The 24,831-nt window shown below is 55.8% G+C and overlaps 1 protein-coding gene across 1 annotated transcript in view; it reads right to left on the reverse strand.

Annotated features, from left to right (window-relative positions):
- Positions 1-6,189: 6,189 nt before the first annotated feature.
- The window catches only part of MUC2 (mucin 2, oligomeric mucus/gel-forming), a 48,747-nt gene continuing 30,105 nt past the window's right edge, over positions 6,190-24,831 (reverse strand). Inside the window, exons 48-54 of the mRNA XM_029209435.1 lie at positions 24,550-24,768; positions 24,046-24,171; positions 21,666-21,765; positions 21,268-21,391; positions 20,778-21,056; positions 20,453-20,651; positions 6,190-6,256 (exon numbers count right to left, since the gene is read on the reverse strand). Coding sequence (XP_029065268.1) covers positions 6,190-6,256; positions 20,453-20,651; positions 20,778-21,056; positions 21,268-21,391; positions 21,666-21,765; positions 24,046-24,171; positions 24,550-24,768 — 1,114 coding nt within the window. The remainder of the gene's footprint in view (positions 6,257-20,452; positions 20,652-20,777; positions 21,057-21,267; positions 21,392-21,665; positions 21,766-24,045; positions 24,172-24,549; positions 24,769-24,831) is intronic.

Consider the following 24,831-nt stretch of genomic DNA (forward strand, 5'->3'; position numbering starts at 1 on the left):
CTCCAGAGCAGGGCCTGCTGGCTCCCAGAGGCTGTGGGTACGCCCGTCGGGGATTTACTCTGCAGGTGCAGAAGTGAAGGGGGGCCGGGGCTGAGCGGGGGACGTGGCTCCGTCTCCAGTGCTTGAAGGACCTTAGTGACCTGTCACACAGCTCAACGGCCCAGGGTCTTTGTCCCAAAGGGGCGGGGCCTGGGGACTTTGCGGAAAGTGCCCAGCGGCCCAGGGGAGCTGTGACGGTGACCTGGCGGGGTCAGGCCTTGGGGCAGCGGGGGCCTCTATTCACATCAGGCTGTGTGGGATGTTCTCCTAGAGGGTGGATCCTCCTGAGTCAGACCCAGCTCAGGGCCCGGCTTGGGGTGGATCTCTGTGCTCAGCACGTGCCAGCCTCAGGGAGCTGCCAGGATCCCCCACCTGGGAGTCAGGTGCACCCCGCCTGGCCCGGGCTCAGGGGCGTCCATGGGCCAGGGCACCGGTGGGCAGTACCCTGAGCTGCTCGGAGCAGAGCCTGCAGGTCCTCAGAGTGTGAAGCCTCACTGCCCAAGGGGCCGAGCCCCCAGGGTGGGATTCCCTCCCATCCTGCCTGGTGGTTGGATTGGATGGACTACCTGCCCTGCCCGCCCCGGGGAACCGTGCTGTCTGGGCTGTGAGTCCTGAGGTGAAGCCAGGTGAACGGTGGCCCCCAAAGTACATGCTCCACACCCCAGCCCCCAGAAGCCATGAGTATGTGTATTTGGGAAAAGGATCTTCACAGGTGTAATTAAGTTAAGGACCTTGAGGGACCTTCATCCTGGGCTCCAACTCCAATGGCAAGGGTCCCAGTGAGCCCTGAGAAACAGAGACCACGCAGGGGACGTGGCCATGAAGACAGGAGCAGAGACAGGAGGGAGGCGGCCACGAGCCCAGCAGCGCCAGAGCCCCCAGGCCTGGGAGAGAGGCCTGGAGCGACATCCTCGGGGGCTCCAGCTCCCTGACCTCTGGCCCTGAGGGCCTCCACGGGCTCCCCCAGGCCCAGGACCCTCAGGGATGCACACCGTCCTCCAGGTGCCCAGGCCGGGAGGGGTGGTCCCATGCAAAGCAGCTGCCGGCACCCTAACGGGGGACAGGCCAGGAAGGCCACACAGCCAGGGAGCCGGCCACGGCCTGGAACCAGGAGGCTCTGAGGGACAGCCAGGGCCGTGTGCTTGCGGCTGCCTCACCTGCACTCGTTCACCTTCCCTCACCCATTTATTGCACAGTGTTTATGGGACCCCTCCCTCCAGCGCACACTGCGATTTGGGGGGCAGACCGTTCACAGGTCGTAACACAGCAGTGTGAAGAGGAGATGCGGGCTCAGAACGGAGGGGCAGCAGGGCCCCTGCCTCAGGTGAGTCCTTCAGAGGCATGAGCCCAAGTTCTAGACCCCCACTGGGTCAGAGAGCAGGGGCTCACACCTCTGCTTGGACACCACGACTTTGGGTCTCCAGGGCCGGGAAGTCCTCTGTCCCTGGGGCAGGGGTGTCCCCCACCCCTGGCACACGTATGTCCCGGTTGCCTTCCAGGAAGCTGTGAGGATTATACCAGCCCAGCCCGGTGGGGGTGGCCCAACGCCGGGACCAGAGGGGATGGGGCCAGATCACCCCGTCTGCACTGAGAAGCCCCTGCAGGCCTCGCCGGCCCCTGTCCGCTCCCTTCGGCATCACTGCTCAGAGAGTTTAGAAATTCCAACCCGAGGACAAGCGCCCAGCGGGAGGACTCGACCCCCCCGCCCCTCCCCGCTGACTGGGCTCGTGGGAACCGAGGAAGTTTGCCCTGGAGGGTTAGAGCGGAAATCAGAGTTCTAGGAGTGGGGGTGGGTCAGCGGGGGGCTGGAGGATGCTGGGCCTCGTAGGAGAGAAAGCAGTGCCGTCTCCCCAGGCCGGCCCAGCCCAGCCTGGCACAGAGAGCAGCCGGGCCTGGGGCGACTCTGAGGACACACAGGGCTGTACACAGCCCTTCACACACTGGTCAGCTCTCGGCCTCAGCTGCCTTCGGCCCCAGGGTCAGGCCGAGGTGCACTGCTGATCTGAGAGCGGAACCTGGGGTTTTCAGGGACCCTAAAGCCCGTCCCAAGACCGTTGGCGGCTGACGCTGCCCCGCCTGGCTGCCCGCCCCGAGCCCACTGGCAGTGCCTTCACAAGGCAGCGGTCCCCAGGGACTCTTCCCAAACTGGCAAGACGTCTCAGGCCGTGGCCCCACCTGAGGGACCTGACCCTCTGCCAGTGGCTGTGCTCCCACTTCCCTGGGGTGCCTAGCAACATCTGGCAAGGCGCTTCCAGCAGGGCTGAGCACATCCAGCTGGGCCCACACTGGGGGCTGCAAGCCTGCTGCTGGGACCCTCCGTGTTTCTCGCGTGACCTTAGATCACGCCGGCCTGCTCGTTACAGAGCGTCGGCCCCTTGCACACCTGTGTTCGCGGCAGTGCTACCGTCACCAAGAGGTGGAGGCAGCTCAGTGTCTGTCCGTGGATGAGTGCGTTCACAAAGTGTGGTCCGTCCACATAGTAGAGCATTACTCAGCCTTAAGAAGGAAGGAGATCCTGACACAGGCTACAACAGGATGGCCCCTGGGGACATTATGCTCAGTGAAATAAGCCAGACACAGAAGGACAAATCCTGTCTGATTCCACTCCCAGGAGGTCCCTAGAGGAGTCACATCCACAGAGACAGGAAGTAGATGGTGGGGCCCGGGGCTGGGGGAGGGGAGGGGAGTGTTTCACGGGGACAGAGTGTCCGTTTGGGAGGATGGAGAAGTTCTGGAGGTGGATGGGGGTGATGGTCACACAGCAATGAGAACGTGCTTAGCGCTGCGGACGTCTCACTTACAAGTGGTTAAGGTGGTAAGTTTTATGTTGTGTGTATTTTGCCACAATTCAAAAAAATAATTTTAAAAATAAATCAACCCCCCCCCTCCCCAAGCAGCATAACCTATAGGAAGCAGGGGATCCCCTGGCGGCCCAGTGGTTAGGACTCCGCGCTTTCACTGTGGTAGCCCGATTCAGTCCCTGGTCCGGGAACTAATATCCCGCGAGGGAGGGAGGGAGGGAAGGAAGGAGCTGTGTCCCGGCGCCCTGCTCCTGGCACAGACCTTGCCCCGTCCACACCGAAGGACTTGACCGTGTGGCTCTAGACCAGGAGGACTGAAGCCTTCCTGGGGGCTGCAGTGGACACAGGTCCAGCTGACGGGGGGTGGAACCGTCCTTTCCTTTTCTCCTGCAGCAAACATTTGTCAAGTCCCACTGCGTGCAGGACACCGCTGTCTGCCAGAAACCTGCTGAGCAACCCAGGGCCGCACAGGGAGGGGCCCAGGCGGGCACTCCGGGAGGAGAGGACCTGCCCCGGGGATTAGTGGGGTGTTGCTTCCCTGAAGGAGGATTTGAGAACAGCCCTGACAAAGGCAGCTGCCTGCCCTCTGGGACTAATCCAGGATCTCTCAGCGCAGGGGCGGCAGTTCCCGTCTGGGGAGCCTGAGTCACGCAGCCTCCCATGGGGTTCGCGGGCCAGGGAGCCATGCACTTGGCTCGGTGGCAGTGAAAGGCCTGTCAGTTCCCAGGAAAGGAAGAGATCCATTAGGGTCCCCTCCTCCCAGGTAAATCAAAGGCCCCAGGAAGGAGAGGAAGGAGGGAAACGCGGCTCAGAACGCAGCCAAGCACCAGGCCGCCTGCGGGTCAACCGGACGTCTCTGCAGCCACTGCTCCGGCCCTGTAAGGGGGTGCTGGTGGCAGCGGGGGAGGAACAACGGGGTTGGGGGCCTCTAGGTGCCCCACTCTTAAAGATCCCTCCTGGCAAACCGGGCTCTCTGGCAGCAGCTCCCACGTCAAGCGAGGAGGCCAGGCTTCCCAGACGGTAGGGGTTCTCCTTACACACCAGCCCTGGGGGCGGGGCTACCCAGCGCAGGGTGTCATCAGGGTTCCAAGGCCACTTCCAGGCCTGTGTGGGCAGGGGGAGCCCTATCAGTTAGCGATGCCGGCCCAGGCACCAGAGGACAGGGTGGCAGCCACCTGCAAGCTGGGGACGCGGCCTCCTCCAGCTGCCGGAGGCCCCCACTTCTGAGGGCCTCAGAGACCCTGTGCCTGGCCCGCTGCCCCATGGGGACACCTTCTTCTTGTCCCACAGCACATGTCTGCGGGTGGGGCTCGAGGGCCATGAGATGGGCACGGCCTGCCCTCCCAGACCTCACGGCAAACAGGTGGTGACCGGAGCGGTCAGCACAGAGTCTCAGATTACAGCCGCCCAGTGCCGGTGGGACGCTGGGCTCAGGGTAGTGGTCCTGCAGTCCCCAAGCACTTCCAACAGCCGCCTGGCTGGCCCACCCGGAGTGGGTGTCTGTGAATGGGGGATCGGCCCCCCGCGGCTTTGCTCCCTCTTTGCCGTCAAGGCACCTGTGGGGCAGGAGCGTGGCCGTCCGTTCCCCCCCCCCCAGGCAACACGCCTGCCCTCCCAGGGCCTCCTATGACAAGGCCCACAGGTAGGGCCTCAGAGGGCAGGACCTCTCCGGCCCCCCATCACCCTCAAGGATGCAGCATTGGCAGGACAGCCGGAGGCAGGGAGGCCGGAGGTTGCAAGATCGGGATGTGAGGTTTGCCAGAGGGCTGAGGGAAGGGTTTGTACGCCCAGCCGGCGGTGCCTGCGCCCCACTGGGAGCACCGCGGGTCACGGCAGGTCCAAAAGCGGCGTGCCCTCTGAGGTCAGGTCACCTCCTCAGGGTCCCAGGGGAGGGGGGTGCGAGCAGGCCTGCCAAGGCCGGGAGGTCCTCTCAGAGGAATGGCTCCTCCTGTCTGCACCCTCCCCACCTTGCGGCCTTGCAGGAGGGCTCCACAGGTCAGCCGAAGGGGTGACGTGGCACTGTGACCCTTCCCCCTGGCACCCGGCCCTTCCCAGCAAGCTGTGAGACTGAGAGGCCCCTGGAACGTGGTGGGCTTGGCCCTGCCCGGCCCGTCTCCGGGAGGCAAGGAGACGTGCAGGGACAGATCAAGGTCAGGACAAGGCACATTGTCCCCAGCGGCGCTGAACACGTTCCCGCCCAAGTATCAAGGATGGAGGGTGGACATGGACGGACAATGGCCATGCCCATGGCCGAACACCCCGCTGGGCAGCGGGCAGCTCATGCTGGACAGAAATGTGGTAGCTCCCTGGCTCTGATAAGTGTCTGTGCTTTTCTGAAAAAGGCACCATCATGAAGGGAAGCTCGGAAATCTCAAGGACGTGCTCCCTGAGGGTCAGCGTGGGCCACGAGGCCACTGTCCCCCAAGTCTCCACACCCGGCCACGCCAGGGGCAGGCCGGCGGGACAGGCCTCGTGGCCCTTCTGGGGGAGGAAGGTGGTTGAGCGCTCGACCGCCAGCCCCGCTGCACGCGAGACCCTGGGCTTGGAATCCCACGTGGATGCTGGGCGTGTGGGGGTGATTCCCCGGCATCTGATCCCCGTCCTGCTGCCGGGGATCCATTAGGGTCCCCTCCTCCCAGGTAAATCAAAGGCCCCAGGAAGGAGAGGAAGGAGGGAAACGCGGCTGCCGCGCGGCGACTCTGCTACGACCACCAGCCGGCGTCCCGAGCAGGCACTGCACAGCCCGGCAGCAGCAGGGTGGCCAGGGCCCAGGTTCAGAACTGACTCAGAATCCGGGACGGAGATGCAGAGGCTGCCCCCGAGAGCCCGGCCACTCCGCCTCCCAGCACGTGACCCTAGTGACTCCCCAGGACTCACTTCTTCTCGGGGCTCCCCAGCCCAGGGTCGGCCCCTCCTCTCTGTGAATCACCGCACAGCTGCTGCCCCCTTCTGCTTCGCAAGGCCTCTGAGCCAGGAGGCGTCGGCAGGTTTGGAGGGAAAGTGCCAGGACGACGGGGCCTGCCCCGCCCTCCTCTGCAGTGGGGCGGAGGCCACACGGGTGCTTCTTGTTTGCACACAGGGCTGGCCCAGCTGCCTTATTTAGCTTTGAGATTTATGGGGTTTTAACTAAGCCCTATCTAATGACGCAGTCACTGGTCGGCACCCAGAGTGGGAGACAGAGTGAGAGAGACACAGAGAGAGACAGGGAGAGAGAGGCAGAGACGCAGAGGTGCTGAGAGGGAGAGAGCTCGAGGCTGCCTTGCGAGGTGGGGGGCTGGGCGGGTAGGGAGGGGACAGTGGGAGGCCGTGGGAGGCGGACGGGATGAAGGCCTTCTGGCCGTCTCTGGTCTCAGCCCTCAGCAGGCCCCTGGGCCATGAGGTCGGAGTCAGAGGCTGGCAGCAGTGTCCCAGTCGGCCTAGGGGAAAGACGGGTATCGTAATGGCAATGGCAGGCAGGCCCGTGGACCAGCCCACCCAGAATCTCTCCTCCTTCCCTCTCCTCCAAGCACCTGGGCTGGCCGGTCAAGCCTGTAAAGGCTCCTCCCCCAGAGGGTTCAGATGAGGGTCTGACCAGGAGGGGTCTGGTCAAGGGGAATGCGTCAAGGTGCGTCTGAGGGTCTGGGCCCATCCCTAGTTTCTCCTCAAGAAGACCCTGGAGAATCCCAAAGCGACTGACAGCAGGCTTGCAAGCACTCATACACCATGTTCACAGCAGCCCAGAGACAGAGGCAACCCAGGTGCCCGTCGAAGGGTGAGTGGATAGATGCACAAAATGTGGTCCATCCATAAATGGATGTCAGCCTTAAAAAGGAAGGATATCCTGCCACAGGTTACATCCTGGGTGAACCTTGAGGACATGATGCTTGGTGAAATAATCCAGACACAGAAGGACAAATCCTGTCTGATTCCACCCACATGAGGTCCCTGGAGAAGTCACACCCATAGAGGCAGAAAGTAGACGGTGGGCCCGGGGCTGGGGGAGGGGAGGGGGGTGAGTGTTTCATGGGGACAGGGTTTCGGTTTGGGAGGATGAACAACTTCTGGAGGTGGATGGTGGTGAAGGTTGCACAGCAATGCGAATGTGCTTCATGCCCCTGAGCTGTGCACTTAGACATGGCAAGACGGTAAATTCTATATTATATGTTTCTTACCACAAATAAAATTTTTTTTAAATTTTAATGGAGAGGGCTTCCCTGGGGGCCCAGTGGTTAAGAATCCGCCTGCCAAAGCAGGGGACACGAGTTCGAGCCCTGGTCCGGGAAGATCCCACGTGCCGCGGAGCAACTAAGCCCATGTGCCACAACTACTGAGCCCGAGAGCCACAACTACTGAGGCCCAAGCGCCTACAGCCCGTGCGCCGCAACAAGAGAAGCCACCGCAATGAGAAGCCCGTGCACCGCAACGAAGAGCAGCCCCCGCTCGCCGCAACTGGAGAAAGTCCGCGTGCAGCAATGAAGGCCCAATGCAGCCATAAATAAATAATTTTTAAAAAATTTTTTTATGCAGAGGAAAAGTGTTAAAGTAATAATGGAACGTTTTTCCCACAGTGGAAAACAAAAGGCCTCAGAAGGAAGGGACTCAAAGGCAGCCCAACAAGAGAGAAACGGAAAACAGCCCCTGGACACGACCCAGTGAAACGTCAGGAGGGCTGCTGGCGGAGACGGACCGTTCCAGGTGCTGGCCCAGCGCCGAGCTGGTGGAGCCCCCGTCCCGGCTGAGAGGATATGCCCATCGCCAGGACCACTCGGGAAACCGTTTGCCTGACGTGGGACGAAGCGGTTCCAAGAGAGATGGTGGCTGCACCACCCGAAACACTGTGCCAAAGATTATTGCAACTTTATTAACAGTAGCCAAACACTGGGTACGGCTGTGAGCCCTGACTGCCCGAGGACAGGGCACCGGGCACAAGTGGCTTGATCAACAGAAGTTCATTCGCTCCGTCCTGGGGACGGGGAGTCCCAGATTAAGGGGCGTGCGGGGCTGGGTCCCGCCCCGAGGCTCTGAGGGTTTCTGTCAAGCGCTCCCCCTCAGCTCTGGGGTGTTTGCTCCAGTCTTTGGCGTGCTTGGCGTCTGGAAGCATCACCCCAATCTCTACCTTCATCTTCACGTGGCATCCATCCTCCCTGGTGTGTGTCTGTCTACAAATCTCCCCTTTTAATAAACACCAACCATACAGGATTAGGGTCCAGCCAAATGACCTCATTTTAACTCAATCACCTCCAGAAAGACCCTATTTCCAAACAAGTCACATTCCAAGGTACTTGGTGTTCAGACGCTGACACATGATTTTGGGGGGGAATACAGTTCACCCCATGGCACTGAGAGTAACCAGGTGTCCACCAATAGTAGGGTGCATAAATAATTGTGGTAAAGCTGCAACACAGTACCACTCAGTAATAAAAAGAATGACTTTCTGCTACTCACAACACGCATAAGTCTCACGGACAAAGGGTACCTACTTACAATTCTGTGGGTGTGAATCATAAGAACAGGGGAGACGGTGAGAGAAACCAGAAGGACCCTGCAGGGCACCCGAGGGGCTCTGGGTCCTGGGTCGGGGGACGGCAAATTCCTCAGGCCTCTTGTTACCAAGCCTCCATCACACCTCAACTACCAGGGTGCGGGGGGTAGAAGACGGTAGGATTCTGAAAGAGATGGGGTCGACCTTGAACTTCTCCATGCGCACTGGTTATGGGACCAAGCAGTGATATGTTTAAATGCTGAAAGAAAAGAACTCTGAACTTTATTTGATATTTGAGCCAATTGTTGCTCCAACTCGAGGGCATTGAAGGACCCTCGGGTTCGGGGGTCCTGGGAGAGCTCGCCGCGGACGTGTGGGTGCTGAGAGCCAGCGTGAGGGGTGGGGGTTGTGACACCCCGGAAGCGCTCACCACCATCCTGGACACCGCAGCCAAACGCAAGGAAGAGCTAGACTCACGTGAGCTGCAATTGGAACTCCAGACACTTGAGCTTCGTGGCCAGCGGGCCGCTTGGGGCACCTCCGCCCGTGGCCGGGCTGTGCTGCCCTAGGGGCCCTCACCCATCACCACCCCCGGACACCCAACGGGCTCTGGGCAGTGGCTGGAGATGCCCCCGGCACAGCCACCCGGGGGAAGCGACAGAGGAGACAGCTGTCCCCCACCCAACCAAGCGCCGGCCCTCAGGTTCAAAGGTGCAGTCGGCACTGGCCCTCCCGGCGAGCCTCTGTCGGGCCTCTCAGTAAAATATGGCAACGCTTCACCACCAGAAGGACGGGCAGAAGACCCCGCCCCTGGGCAAACTTCCGTGGCCTGGCGCTTGGCCCATCTCTGACCAACAGGCCAAAGGGCCCTGAAATGCCTGCGGTTTGGCCAAGAGCTGCTGCTTGGGGGCTGGGTTTGTGTGAGCCCTGATTTCACAGACGGGAGGCCGCTGTGAACACTGTGTCCTTACAGGACGCCTCCCCCAAGACCCCTGTCCAGGCGTCGTTCGCAGGAAGAGTCCTGAAAGCTGACACTAAGTAGGGAGCACCCGGGGCCCACTTTGTGGGGTTCCCCCTGCAAGTTCTCCGTGTGGGGCCCCATCCTCAAGCAGAGGCGGTAGAGGGCAGCCCACGCAGTGCTGGGGGGCGGGCGGCATCCAGGCTCCCTGGGGTGGGGTCTGGCCGGGCACTAGAGCCACGGCCTGCCCTGCAGCCTGGCCCAGAGCCGCTGTCCCCCGAGCAGGAAGTGGGAAGATGACCAGCTCGCTCACTGCCCTGGAGATGCTGAGTCACAGGGAACGGCCATTTCCTGGTCCTCGGGGCAGGCCAGGGACAGCCGAGAAGAGAGGACACCACTGGCCCCATGCCACCGGTGGGGGGCAGGCCTCCAATGCCAGGTGGCGACGTCCCCGATCTCCCTGGGGCCTTGTTAACAGGCCTGCTGACGCCGAGGACGTTGGGGATGGAAAATGCCCAGCTACCCCCCCGCCACCCCATAGCACAGGAGGAGGTGGCCTGGCTGCAAGGCCTGGGTACCCGTTTCTCAGCCACGTGGTGCAAGGATGGCCGCGGGTCCCAGCTCTGCGGCGGGCAGGTGGCATCCCGACCACGGGAAGAACGGGAAATCGGGGCTCGGAAGCACTTCCAGCCAAGACAGAGCAGGCGTTTTCTGCGGCATGACCGGGCCGGGAGGGGAGCTGAGGAGGCCCTGGCCTTGTCCCCAGGGCCCCCTCCCTCGCCCAGCCCGACCAGGGTCTCCGGGGGATCAGCGTGGTGAGGTGCTGCCTACCGCAGCTGCGTGACCCCCAGGGTTGCTGGCCCACCTTGGCAGGTTTTGCCGTCTGTTAAATGAAGTGATAGTCAACGCCCCCCACCCCCCACCAAGATTGTCCCCTAGAGGAAGCTGCTTCACCCTCGGCCGGGATCACTGAGCCAATGACACCACCCCTGTCACTCCCCGAGCTTGGCAGGGGGTGGACTCTCAGGGGGAACGCCAACAGGTGATGGCCCGAAAGCCCTATGTCCTCTCTGAGCGCCCATCCTGTCCAGCTGGGTTCTCCCTCTGTGTAGCCGCAGGGTTGATCAGGGTGTGTTTCCTGGGGTGACTGGAGCAACATTGTTCGTTGTTTTTTGTCTTCAGTCCTGAGGCTGGAATCCCAGATCCAGGTGTGGGCAGGGCTGGGTCCTCCTGAGGCCTCTCTCCTCGGCTTGTAGACGGCTGTCTCCTCACTGTGTCCTCACGGGGTCGTCCCTCTGTGTGTGTCTGTGTCCTGACCTCCTCCTCTTATAAGGACACCAGTCACACTGGGGCAGGGCCCACCCTCGTGACCTCATTTTACTTTCCACCTTTTTAAAGACCTCATCTCCAAATAGTCACATTCTGGGGTGCTGGGGGTCAGGACCCCTATGTATGAATTTGGGGGACACAGTTCAGCCCACAACAACCTATAAGAACAAAAGGGGAGAGAGTGAGTCAAAACTCACTGCACAGGGAGAAAATCCCCGGCTCCTTTCAGGGACCGGCAGGCAGGTGGGGTTCAGGGAGTGGCCAGCAGAACCGTAAACAGACAGGATCTGATTTGATGCCATCAGCAAACCCTGGCGGAGCTTCTCCTGAGGGTCCGAGGGCGCCATGAGGCTCTCAGAGCCCGGTGACGTCCATGGGGCCCTGCTCTGGCCTCCTGGTCGCAGGCTGTGGGCTCGGCCCGGCTGGCTTGGGCAGGGAAGGACTGACCACACCGCTGACGCCCTCAGCAGCCTGAGACCTGGGACGCCCTCCAGCCACTGCAGCACGTTCCTTGTGCTCCTGCCGCGGCCCCAGGGGCTGCGCTGGACGTTGCAGGGCCCACTCACCAGCTCCCATCCTCCCACCAGGAAAGATTTCAAACATACCATCGAGAACAGACTGACACGTGGGCACCGTGTACCCACCATCCAGCTTCAACTAACATTAGCTCCTTGACCTTTGTGCTTCAGATATGTTTTCCATCGAGAAATAAAATATTACGGATAGAACCGGGTGCCTCTCGCCACCCACCCCCTCCCCAGAAGTGGCCACAATCCTGAATTCCATGGTTCTCAAAAGTTTTTATAGTTTTACCACGTTTGTAAATGTGCAAGTTATAAAGCAGGGATAACGCGTGAATCCCCAGTGATGGAATCAGGGTCTGCGTGAGCCTGCTGTGGTTCCGGTTCCTGCAGGTTTAGTGGCCGTGTTGCATTCTGGGGAAGGGTGGGGGTCTCACTCCTGCGAGAGGGCTGTGACACCCGGCTCGGCTAGCGGCAGGACGGGCCAGGCAGAAGCACCGGTGGGCTAATGCGGGTCCCAAGGGGGGTTTCTCTCGCGTTTCCAGGATCCCTGTGGTCAAGCTTCTTGGCTTGCTGCTTATTTTCGTCATCTGTGCCTGAAAGGAGGTGAGCTGCCCTCTGCCCCAAGGCAGCAGGTGGGCTCCCTGGACTCTCCGTCTAGGCCGTGGGTGGGCTCAGCCTCCCCCGTCCTCCCCTGCCCCTTCCTTCTCCTCCCCTCACCCCATGAGGGTCCGGCAGGTGGTGGACATCACGGGCATTCCTTAGCTCTTTGGACACTGGTCCTCATGAGTCATCCTCACGGAAGCTTCCTTCCCTCTTTGGCCTGTGTTTTCACTTTGTTAGGTTGTCTTTTTGCAAACAGGATATTATCAAGTGTCTCCACTGCGACATCGACGGCTTGTGATTTTACTGACTTGGTTAAGAAATCCTCCCCTCCCCTGAGGGCATAAACATTACGCCTTGAATTTCTCCTGAAAGTTTAAAAGTTTTGCTTTTCACATCTAGCTACTTAAGCCACTTGGTATCTGATCTTAGTTTGGGGCGTGAGGTGGAGACCTCATTCCTACTTCCCCACTGAGAGAACGCTGTCCCAGCAGCTTCTACTGAAGGTCCCCCCTCCCCGCATATGAGGAGTCCCTCCCACCGCAGTCACTGTCCTGGCGTGTGGTCTGTTCCACCTGCCCGCTTGCCTATCCCTGAGCAAGCCCACGCTGCTCTGTGAGAAGAGACCATCCTTCCCACCTCGTGCTTCTTTGAAAACTCTCAGCTCTTCTTAGCTCTTTGGTCTCACGTGGGCTGTTTGAGCAACCTGACAAGTCCATGAAAAACTCTACTGGGATCGTGAAAGGCATTTTGTTAGGTTTATACAGCTGTTTGCCAAGAAATGGTTTTATTTTTCAAAATTGAATCTTATCATTCGTGAGCAGGGCATCTCTCTCCATTTAATAAGGTCTTCCTGTTTGCCTTCCAGTAACTATAGTAATTTTCTCTTAATAGCCTGGGACATATTCTGTTTGATTTATTCTTAGGAATCTGCGTGGGTTTGTGGCTGTGTTAATTATTATTTTTTCTACTTGGTTTTTACTGGCATAAATAAATGCTACTGGTTTTGTGTACTTGTTTTCATTAACCTTGTATCCAACAATGTTACTGAGCTCTAATTGGCTTTTCCGTCTTGATAATCACAGTATCTTTAAATCAGGACAGTTTTATTTTTTTTCAATCCTGATACTTTTTTTTTTCTTGTTTTGTTGCTTTGGCAAGAACTTCTAGACCCCATAGATTGATGGTAAAAGAATATGAAAAAGAATATATATGTATAACTGGGTCACTTTACTGTATAGCATAAATTAACACAACATTGTAAATCAGCTATACATCAATAAATTTTTTAAAAAAAAAGAAAGTAGTCATTGTAGACAACCTCCACGTCCCCTGACTTTCATGGAATGACTCTAAAGCTCTAGCACTAAATCTGATGTTTGCTGCCGTTTTTTGACTGATACCCACTAACAGATGAGGAATGTTTCCTTCCAGTCTTAGTTTGCTTTAAAAAAAAAATGAAGACAAGCTGTACTTTCATGGGGTGCTTTTTCTGCATCTCTTAATAGTTTTCCTCCTTTAATCTGTCCATGGAAATCGCCAAACGTTACTGGCTCCCCTCCTGCTGGCAAAGCCACATCTCACATCCCAGCCCTGGCAGCTGCCAGCAACCAGGTGACCCTTTGTTCTGAGGGTTTAGACACCGGGCAAGATGCTCCATGTGACAGACGTGATCTCTGAGATGACAGCTGCTCCATCACTTGAGTTCCTGGAGAGAAAATGGGAGCAGAGCACCAGTCCAGGGTGCCTGGAAACCTCTGTTGTCACAGGTCACCAAGATCTGGGGGCTCTTGTTACTGCAACACAGCAGAGCTATCCTGACTGAGACATTACGTTAGTAGATCTTCTGCTGTTGAACAATACTTGACTTGCTGGATAAGCCTCCTTGCTCACGGTTTCTGGGATCTTAGGGGAGCGTCATACACAGCCCTCCCCACCTGAAGGCTTGAACCAATTGAAAAGGAAGGAAGGGGAGCTGGCGCGTGCAGGACCAAGCCTAGTTGCGTAAATTATAGATTCTTGGCCGGAGACCATGGATCGCACTTGTGGGTAAGTCGGCTTCCTTACTCTGACCCCTCGAATTCAACAGACAACCCTCCAATGGCCGGCCCTGACAAGCCCCCTCCTTGGAGAAGCAAAGGAGAACAGGTCAGGCCCGGGAGGAAGGAAGAGAAGAGAGGAGGGATGCCCACACCCTGTTTCTCTTTTCGGGTGTGGATTAAGCCTTTAAGCCACTGCGCTCTCCCCGAGATGGAGGACGTAAAGGACAAAGGGGCAGGAACAGAAGGACCAGCTCCTCATGGAAAGAGATGTGGCTGCAGAGAAAAAAGGCAAGCCCCACAAGGACTAATAAATTCTTCAGGGTGTCTGCAATTTCATTTCCTTGGGCTGCTTTTGAGAGATTTTTGTATCACCGTTATCCTAGTTTCAGAAATGAGAGGCCTCAGCCTCCCACTTTTTCTGCCTTCTGGGAAAGTCTGTGTGACACGATGTGGTCAAAGGCCCAGCTGTTCACACCCCTGTATCCCATCCTCACCGATCTGGGCTTGCCGTGTCCATGGATAGCTATAACCACTGGAACAGCAGTAAATCCGACACATGTGGAGGCATGAAAAGAGCTTGTGCCCTCGGGTCTCTCGTGGCTCTTGAGAACAGTGACCGCCATGGGAATAGCCACCTTCTTCTGGAGAAGGAGCGACTTATGGATACAGGTGCCAGTGACCCAAGCTACTCCGACCATGTCCAGTCCTGCAGACCCACCAGCTGACAGCAGACACGTGACAAGCAGCCTGATAACTTTTAGTAAGTATGTGCAATCATGTACTCACCACCAAAATCAAGATGGAGGAACTCAGAAAGCTTATTTGTGCCGTTTTGCAGCTGGTCCCTTTCCACATCCTTGGTCGCAGGAAACCACCGCTGTGCTCTTCATTCCCCCCAGTTTTGTCATTTTTAGAATTCTGTGGTACAAAATCCTGCAGTCCTTTATACCTGACCACTTTCGATTAACACAATGCTTTTGATGCTTACCCCAGTTGCATACAGCGATACTTGTCCATTTTAATTGGAGAGCAGTATCTCAACATACGGCTATATTGGGTTGGCCCAAAAGTTCGTTTGGGTTTTTCATATTATAGAAAACCCGAACGAACTATATTTCCATTTGTCTATCCATTCAGCAGTGGACGGGCAAGTACATCACTTCTCGTTTTCAGAAATCTTGAATGATGGTGCCTCAAACATTCACGTACGTCTTCTTCAGCCATGTGGTTTCTTTTGTCCTGGGTAAACATCTACGAGGGGAACTGGTGAGTCTCATAGTAAGTATACATTTAACTTGGTAACGTTTTGTTTTCCAAAAGGCTGTACAATTTCACATTCCTTCCAGCAACATCTGAGAGTTCCAGTTACTCCATGTTCTTGCCAACATTTTGTATTGTCCGTGTGTGAAGACCGACACATCTTTGTAGTTTGTGCATTTATTGGAGGACCAGTAACGTTGAACGTCCTACTGGCCGATCCTATATCATATTTTGTGACGGATCCTATAAATCTTTTGCCTATTTTTAATTGAGTTAACTTATTTTTATTGAGTTGTAAGAGTTTTTTTATATATTCTGGATGTAAGTTCCTTTTCAGACATATGTTTTGCAAAAATTTGGTAACCATGTCTTTCAAAAAGCAAAAGATTTTAATCTTAATAAAGTCTATTTTATTGGTTTTTTTCTTCTATATTTTGTGTTTTTTATGTCTGGTTTGAGAAATCTTTGCCTATTCCAATGTCATAAATATTTTCTTCTGTATTTCTTCTATAAATTTAATAGTTCTTGCTCTTGCACTTAGGTTATATTTGTATATGGTGTTGGCTAAGGGTCAAGGTTTATTTCTTTTCCACACAGATAGACATTTGGCATTATTTGTTAAAAAAGACTACCTTTATCCTATTAATTACCTTTGTGTTTTTGTTTTTGTTTTGCAGTACGCGGGCGTCTCACTGTCGTGGCCTCTCCCATTGCGGAGCACAGGCTCCGAACGCGCAGGCTCAGCGGCCATGGCTCACGGGCCCAGCCGCTCCACGGCATGTGGGATCTTCCCGGACCGGGGCACAAACCCGTGTCCCCTGCATCGGCAGGCGGAGTCTCAACCACTGCGCCACCATTCTTGGACTCTCTGTCTTGCTGCATTGATCTGTATGTCTATCTTTATGCCAATAGAATACTATTAATTATATAGGCTATATCTTTATAATAATATAATTAATATAATATAAATAATATAAAACTGTATTTATACAACATTTTCCTGCAATCAGATAATGCTAGCCCTCCAACTTTGTTCTTCAGAATTGTTTTGACTCTACCAGGTTGCCTTTCCATATGAATTTTAATTCATCTTGTCAATTTCTTCAACAAAGCCTATTGGGGATTTGATTGGTATTGCGTTGAATCTTTAGATAAATTTGGGAAGGGCAGCCATGCTCCCAATATTAAATCCTCCACCATGAGCATGGTATAGTTTTCCATTTACTTCAGCCTTTATGTTTTTCTTTGTACTGTTTTGTAGTTTTTACTGTACACATCTCATACAACTTTTGCTAAATCTATTCCTAAGTATTTTATTTATGATGCTATTGTAAATTGAGCTGTTTTCTTTAATTTCATTTCTTACTGTGCATTTATACTATATAGAAATGCCATTGGTTTTTGTACATTGCCTTATATCCTGCAATGTTGATAAATTCATTTATTCTTTCTAGTAGATATTTTGTAGGTTCCTTAGGGTTATCGCCATACATAAATATATCATCTTCAAATATAGACATCTTTATAAAATATACCATTCAGATCTTTCCAACCTGAACATCTTTCATTTCTTTTACTTGTCTTATTGCACTGGCAAGGGCCTCTAGTACAATGCTAAACAGAAGTGGTGAGAGCACACAGACTACTCTCCTACCTGATCTTGGAATAGGCTTTAACCTCTGAGTGTGATGTTAGCTTCAGGTTTTTGTAAATGTCCCCAATCAGGTTGAAGATGTTCTCTTTTTTTCCTAGCTCTCTGAGAGTTTTTATCATTAAAGTGTTGTGATTTTTTTCAAACACTTTTTCTGCATATAATATGATCATTTGTTTTTCTCCTTTATTTTATGAACATGGGGAATTACACTGATTGATTTTCATATGTTATACCAATCTTGCATTCTTGGGGTAAACCTCACTTGGTATTAGCCTGTGTATGTATTGTTGGATTTGACTTGCTAATATTTTGTTATGGATTTTTGCACCTATTTTCATGAGAAGAATTGATCTGTGATTTGCTTTACTTATGATATCTTTGGTTCTGGAATCAACATAAATACTAGCCCCATAAAATGAGTTGAGAAGTGTCCCCTCCTTCTTTATTTCCTGAAAGAATTTATGTAAGATCAATATTGTTTTTTCTTTAAACACCTGATAGAACTCACCAGTGAAACCACCTGAACCTGAACTTTGTGGAAAAGTTTTCGAGTTTTAGTTTTCTAGAATCAACATAGGGCTGTTCAAGTTTTCAATTTCTTCTTGAACAAAGTTTGTTGACTTGTTTCCTTCAAGACATTTGTCTACTTAATCTAAATTATCGAATGTATTAGCATAAAGTAGCTCATAATACTCCCTTACTATCCTTTTAATGTCTGTAGGATTTGTAGTTATGTCCCTTTTTAATCTTGATATTAATCATTCATGTCTTTGCTCTTTTTTTCATGGTCCACTAGAGATTTGCCAGTTTTATTTTTAATCTCTTCAAAGAGCCAGTTTTCTTTTTCATTGACAATCTCCATTGGATTTTTGGTTTTGTTGTTTGTTTTGTTTTAAATTTTGTTTATTTATGCTCTTTCTTATTTGCTTCTTTCTATTTGCTTTGAGCTTCCTTTTCACTAATACAAACATTAAATGCATAAAAGTCCATCTAAGACATGCTTTAGCTACATTTCACAATTTTTGATAGGTTTTCTTTTCATCTGTATTCTATTTTAAATATTTCCTGATTTCTTGTGGCCTCCTCTGTCATTCATGTTAGTTAGAAGTATGTTTTAATTTCTAAATATTTGGAATTTTCCAGATATCTCTCTCTCCGTTGTTGATTTTTAGTTTAATTCCATGTGTCCCATGTGTGTAACATACTTTGTATGATTTTTACTGTTTTAAACATGTTTCCTTTTGTTTTGCGACCGGAGTAGGGCCCATCTTTGTGAACGGTCCACGTGCATTTAAAAAGAACGTGATTTCTGCTGTGTCAGGTGGAATATTCTATGTCAATCAGGCTCGTTTCCAATTTAAGACACCGGGAAGTGTTTCCCTGGAAAGAGAAGCTAAGAGACAGCCATGGAGGGACTTGGGGTCCCCTGAGAAGGGAGCAGCCCCCCCTGGACCCCCTCCCTACTTGCCCAGAGCTGCTTCTCAGAGGAGGTTCTTTTCTGGAGTTCCAGCTGGAAAGCCAGGAGCTGGTATATTAAGACTATTCAGAGCACTGTCTGTTGAAGGAGGGGCCACCCCAGCCCCTCAGCATTGACCTCCCGCTTTGGGGAAGGGAAAACCCCAGGACCATTTCGATTGCAGGCGCAGTTTCAACACACTCCCACAAAGGAAGTAAAGTCACAAGATTTATTACCTACGGACCCCAGAAACAAGGGGCGGCTGGTGCGCAGGGTCGTCTGTCCCAGGTCACAGTTGAGCATCTAGTACTTACAAGGCTGTTGGGGCAGAGGTCACTAACTTTCACAGGCTCAGCTCTGAGTGGTCTTTTTAAAAGTGCCCCGGAATGAGCAGGGAGGCCTGGAGAGGGCCAGAGTCAGCCAGGAGACTCAGCTCTTGGCTGTTGGCAGGTGGCCTTGATGGCTTCTCAAAGGCAATGGCTCTGCCTGGGACAAGGCCCACGTGTCTGGGGCAAAGCGCCTTGGTTCGTTTGTTCACTTTCTTCATTCCATGAACCTTGTCTGAGGAAAACCCCACTCCTGCCAGTACTGCCCCCCCATGCCCATCCAGGGGCCCAGTGAACTTCCAACTCAGGAGAGCTCAGGGGCCAGAATCTCTGCAGCCCAGACACCTGTCGGGGAGGACAGAGAAAGCTGGGCTGCTCGTCCCCAAGGTACTGTGACCCTGTGCCTGGAGCCCAAAAGGGACACACAGCCCTGTGATGGCCTGTGGCCACAAGGTTCCCGCTCTGCCCCCACTTTGGCCATGGTGACATGACTGTGCCTCCTTTGTGTGCTAACTTTTCTCATTACTACCTCGGTATTCCCACTGATTTCCTTTCCTGTCAATTTCTTCAACTTTAAAATACTGTATTGAGAGCAGTTTCCTAAGTTACCCCGAATCCTATTCAGAACAAGGATGCTTCCTGAAGTTGGGATGGAGGGGAAACAGGCACGGCTGGGGAAGGCTTCTGCTCCAGAAGTGTGTGGATGTGAAGCAGCCCTGCTCCACAGCGACTGGTTTTGTCCTGCTACAGTTTAAAATTGAGGCATACTTGACATAATAAATGCACAGACTTTAAGTGTGTGGTTTGAGGGGTCATGACCGACGTCCACACACGTGTAGCCATCCCAGCCAAGGCAGGGGTGAACACAAAAGATTTCTATCTTCAGTGATTTTTTTTTTTTTTTTTTTTGGGTCGCACTGTGCAGCTTGCGGGATCCTAGTTCCCCGACCAGGGACTAAAGCTGGGCCCCGGGCAGTGAAAGAGAGGAGTCCTAACTGCTGGACCACCAGGGAATTCCCACATCTTCAGTGATTTCTGAAAAGAATTTCTGCTGTTAGAATGCATGCTCGTGATAGAACACTCGGATTGTGCAGAGAAATCCAGGGCAGGATGGGACAGGGTCCCCTCCATGCAGCTCCCAGATAGAGGCTCCCCGCCTGCCTGGCGGCATCCCACCACCCAGACAACCACTGCTAGCATCTCGGTGTCTTTTCTTCTGTTTTTTGTCCATGCACCTATATACACATGTTAAAAATTTTTTTCTATGCATACTTTTTTGCATATGACATCGGATCAAATTTAGTATTTAAAAACTTACTGTAGAATAAGCATTTCTGTATATTGTAAAATATTGTGTAAATATGACTTTTGAGAGGCCTTTGGGGTTTACTTTGTGATATTTGATTCAGCTAGCGTTGTTGTGATAAAGAGGTGATGTTAGAGAGATAAATAAATAAATAAATAAAGGTGCCCCGGGAGGGACTTCCCTGGGGGTCCAGTGGTAAAGATTCTGCCTTCCAATGCAGGGGACGTGGGTTCGATCCCTGGTTGGGGAACTAAGATCCCACATGCCGCAGAACAACTAAGCCCGCGTGCCACGAGAGAGGCTGCGTGCCGCCAAGTACAGAGCCCACGCGCCACAACTAGAGAGAGAAAACCCTGCATGCCACAACTAGAGAGAAGCCCGAGCATCACAACGAAAGATCCCGCATTCCTCAACTAAGACCCGATGCAGCCCCCCCCAAATTAATTAATTAAATACATAAATATTTTAAAATAAGTAAATAAAATAAAAGGTGCCCCGGGAAAAGCAAGGTGGGAGCTCGTGATGGAAATCCTAAGTCCGGTCCTTACCTAATGTCCAGGCTCTGGGTGTGGGCAGGGCTATCACACCATGAGAGGCCCGGGCAGCATCTCAGAACGAGGCTGTGTTCTCACCACTGGGGTCTCCACCGCAGCCCTGCGATCAAGGGCCAGGCTGTGGGCCCAGGGCTCCCCTCACCGGTGGAGCCCCACAGAGCCCGAGAAGTGTTGCCCCAGGGTTGACAACCTGCAATCCCGCAGGGTGCCTAGGAGACCCCATCCCTCCCGGGCCCCAGGCAGGGGTCTTGGCTCTGCGGCCTTCTCCTGTGGTGGGGGGCAAGTGCCTGGGGGCGAGCGTAGCCTCTGGAAGGCCTGGGCGGCAGCAAGCCAGGCACTACCTGTCGGTTGTTATGGTCACAATCCCGCTGTGAAGTGAGGACCTAGAGGGGCACAGCAGGCACGGAGTGGCCTGCACAGCTGGAGCCCGAGTGGGCACCATGGCCATGGGCACCCCTGAAGGCCACGCTGCAGGCCCGCCACCCCGGACAGCGTGGGCCAGCCGGCATCCAGGGGTCGAGCGTAGCTGAGCTGCAGTGCCACGAGGCCTGGTGGGAACTCGTGGGCCCTGCCCTGGGGCAGGTCCAGCATCAGTGAGCTCGAGGGAACGGCGGGGGGGCACCTGCTGGGGTGGGGCGAGGTGGGGAAGGCGGCATGCAGCAGAAGGACCCACGGCCTGGTCAACTCTGCCTCGGGGTCCACTTGGTGGCCTTGGGAGCCCCTTGCCCTCCAGGCCTGTTTTCCTACTGAAAACGGGGTTGGAGTGAACCCTGTGTCAGGGCCCTTGTAGTGTGAGGGTCCACGGGGGCAGCAGGAGAAACAGGCACTTAGCCAACAGTGAGGTGATTTATTCTTACATAGCCTCCTGGCCAGGGGCAGAGGTGGGCAGGCTGGGGGGAGGGGGGAGGAGCTGTGACGACCCAGGGCTGGTGGGGCAGCATGGAGAGGGACAGTTACTTTGTCCCAAGCCTGGGCCTGTTTCCACGGCACCCAAGACAGTGGCGGAGAACTTGTAGCCCAGCTCCCAGGTCCCCGGGGCAGGGCCGCCCACCTGGCTGACCTGGTCCTTGTCTCCTGTGCCCTGGGGGCACCCCAGACAGGGCACAGCCCACCATGGGCCGTGGGAGAAGCAGATGGCCGTGGCTCCAGGTGTGTACCCCTAGGGAGCCCTAGGAGGGCACAGCTCTGGGTGGTGAGCCAGGTGAGGAAGAAGAGAGAGCAGCTGGAGAGGGGAGGGGGCTGCAGGCTGCCCGCCCTCCTCCCTCCCTGTCCCCCATCCTGACCCTCCAACGCCTCTGTGACCTGGGTGGGCCGTGTGCAGGGGGAGGGGGCAGGCTGTCCGGACAGGGACGCACCTGTTCTGCCAAGTCCCCATTTACAGAAGGTGTCCCCCAGGCCGCCCAGGTGGTTGGGAACATCTGCTGCCTCTGCCCTGGCACAGCTGTGCCTGAGAGCCTGGGTGGGCAGAGGCGGTGGAGGTAGGTGGAGGCCTCTCTGCCTCTGGTCAGAGGAGAGGTCGGCCCAAGAGACGTCAGTGGAAAGGGGAGCTCAGCCCAGAGACCCAGACCAGGAGAGGGGCCGCGGACTGGGGGGCCGGGAACCACCTGTCATCCGGGCTTTGCATCCATCGGCGGTGTGGGCCCGGCCTGGGGTCTCCATGGGGACCCCTCCCCAGCTAGAAACCAGGTCTGGGGCAGGCGGGGAACACCTGTGGAGCGGCCCCAGGGCCTGGGGGGCTCCGCAGGATCGGAAGGCTGAAGTGGGAGAGGGGCTGGGCTGGGAGCGCGGAGGGAGGGGCAGGGCCCAGGCGGTTGCTCTCTGAGCAGAGGGCCGGGTTGCCACCCACCGTACAGGTGTCCCGGCAGACAGCAGAGCCCTCAGAGCCCGCATCTAAACAGGGGGGTGGGGCAGGAACCGTTGGCCTGAGGGAAGTGAAACAATGAATCGGTACCTCCCCCCCCACCCCGCCCCCTCCTGGGTCTTCGGAGGCTGGCATGCGGATGGCTCCTCTGCTCACGCACTCCCTGGTTCATTCGTCCATGAGCGCTCGACGTGCGGGGTGGGCGGGAGGCGCCGCGTGTTCCTCTCAGGGTACAGGGCCGCGACCTCCCGCCATCTGCCGGTGATTTTGTCGAACTATTTTTTTTAATATTTATTTATTTATTTGGCTGCACTGGGTCTTAGTTGCAACATTCGGACTCAGCTGCGGTGTGCGGAATCTAGTTCCCTGACCAGGGATGGGACCCGGGCCCCCTGCACTGGGAATGCAGTCTTAGCCACCACTGGACCACCAGGGAAGTCCCTGTCAAACTATTTTTAAGCCAAAAACCTCTTTCCAAGCAAAACTTCATGGAAACTCCGTGTCCAAGAGAAAAAAGCCAGGGCTGTTCTGCTTAAATCAGCGGGCCTGGGGGCACAACCCACCTTTGCCCACCCCTGGTCACCCGGGAGCCCCCGTTTCACAGCTGTGAGGCCAGGGCTAGTGGGGCAGCAGTGGGGACCTGGGAGGCCAAGGAGGATGCTGGCCAGAGCCTGACACCACCCCCCGACCCGGCGCCGGCCCCAGCGCCCTCCCCCCGGTCCTGTCCTACAGGTCTCGCAGCCGGGGCTGGAGCTGCCGGGCCTGGGGCTCGGGTCCAGGTCCAGGCAACAGGCCACACACTGAGCGAACGGAGCTCACAGCCTTCATGGCCCAGGAGGGACAGAGGAACAGCTGAGAGCCTGGGGTGGGCTCAGTGACCGCTTACCAGAGGCACCCAGGACCCCACGTGGTCACAAAGCAGGGGTGGGCAACCCCTCTGTCCCCTTAACAAACCTTCTGCTTTAGGAGGGGACTTGGTGGCTCCAAGTCCAGCCCAGGCCAACTGACCACCGAGGGGTCCACTGGCTGGGCCAGGTGTAGTATGAGCTCCTGAAGTCACCAGGAACCCGGGATCCAGGGTGGCACTGCTGTGCTGGGGTGTCCTGACCTAGTGTCAGGTGGGGGTCAGGTTGGGGAGGGAGTCAGGTGGCTGAGGGGAGGGCAGTGGCCTCAGCCCAGCTCGGCAGGAGGCAGTGGGTGGAGGGGAGGTAGGGGGCCTGGGTCCGCCCTGTGCAAGCGCGGCTGGGCCCTGGGCAGCTTCGTCCAGCACCCATGAGCCAGGTGTAAATGTGGCCGACGGGTATCAGGTGTAAATGTGACAGCAGACTGTACCTGGGCCCCGAGAGAAGAGTCCCCTCCCCTTAGGTCTCCAAGGATGCTCACAGGTTGGATTACTACACCTGGGGGTCCTCAGCCCAGGAACCCAGGGCCCCCACTCCCCCACCACCTGGTCAGAGAGAAGCAACTGCTCCCCTCCCAAGCCCGTGGGTCTCCACGGCTGCCAGCCTCGCTCTACGGTAAAAGGACCAGAGGGTCCCTTCCCTAGAATTCCCATTCTGGTATCTCAGCCAGCGCACAGAGCAGCTCCCCAGACACACGTGGGCATGTGGACACGTGGACACACGCACGCACACAGGGCCGCTTCCTGGCCTGGCCCCCAGAGCCAGCCAGAGGCCCTGCGGCCAGCTGCGTTACGGCAGCCCGGAAGGACCCATAAGGTCACTTTTTGTCAGTTTTTGCAGCAGGCGTCGGCATGCTGCCCCCATCTGTGGACCAGGACCTTCTCCATTTTCCCCAGGGGTTGGCGCATTTCACACACACATGCAAACGTGTGCAAATTCACACCCAGGTCACATATGCGAACACACACTCACACGCACGCAAACAGGTGCACAGGCAGCATAATGGCTGCGAAAGGGACTGCGTCCTTCTTCGCAAAATCGGGCTCAGGGGGCTTCCTGCAGCGGGGGGCCACCTGCATCTCGGTGGCCCAGCCAGGGCTTCGTGCACGCCAAGGGCAGGAGAGGGCAGGACAGTGCCTTCCGGGGTTTGCCGAAGCCAGGCCAGGCCCCTGTGCACTGTGTCCCCCCGATCCTGCGTGCAGAGCCTGGTGGCCGGAGCCCACTCGCTCCCCAGGAATCAGCCAGACCTCGGCCGTGCACGGCGGCCCACCCGACGCCCAGCCTCTACTGAAACACAGCTGCGCAGTGTCTGCCTGAGTTTATTTCGGAAGAGCAAAGAATCGAACAAAGGCTTTTGGAGAATAAATATCTGTGGAGAGAAGGTCAGCTTAGGAGGCGAGGAAGCTCAGCGGGGCAGGAGAGGCGCTGTACGGACGGTGGAGGCGGGGCCTGGGTGGCCGAGCGCGCCCCACTCACCCCCGCCCCGGGCCCGGGTCCCTGAGGCCAGAGCGCCGGGCCCTGCGCCAGGGGGGCAGCTCGCACATGGTGTCCTGGCACAGACAGCTGTCGATGTGGGTGTAGGTGTGGCGGAGCGAGTGCCCGCCCGGGCACTGCAGCATCACCTCCCGCTGGCTGGTGCGCTGCTGCTTGCAACAGGAGCACCTGTGGTCCAGGGACTGGGCCTCGGCCGAGTACCTGCAGAGCAGCCGGGGTGAGGCGCCACTGCCTGCTGGCGCGGATGCAGCCCCCGCCCCCCCC

Source organism: Monodon monoceros, unplaced genomic scaffold (assembly GCF_005190385.1).
Source record: "Monodon monoceros isolate NGI ecotype Baffin Bay Population unplaced genomic scaffold, NGI_Narwhal_1 Super_Scaffold_7, whole genome shotgun sequence".
NCBI classification, from domain to species: domain Eukaryota; kingdom Metazoa; phylum Chordata; class Mammalia; order Artiodactyla; family Monodontidae; genus Monodon; species Monodon monoceros.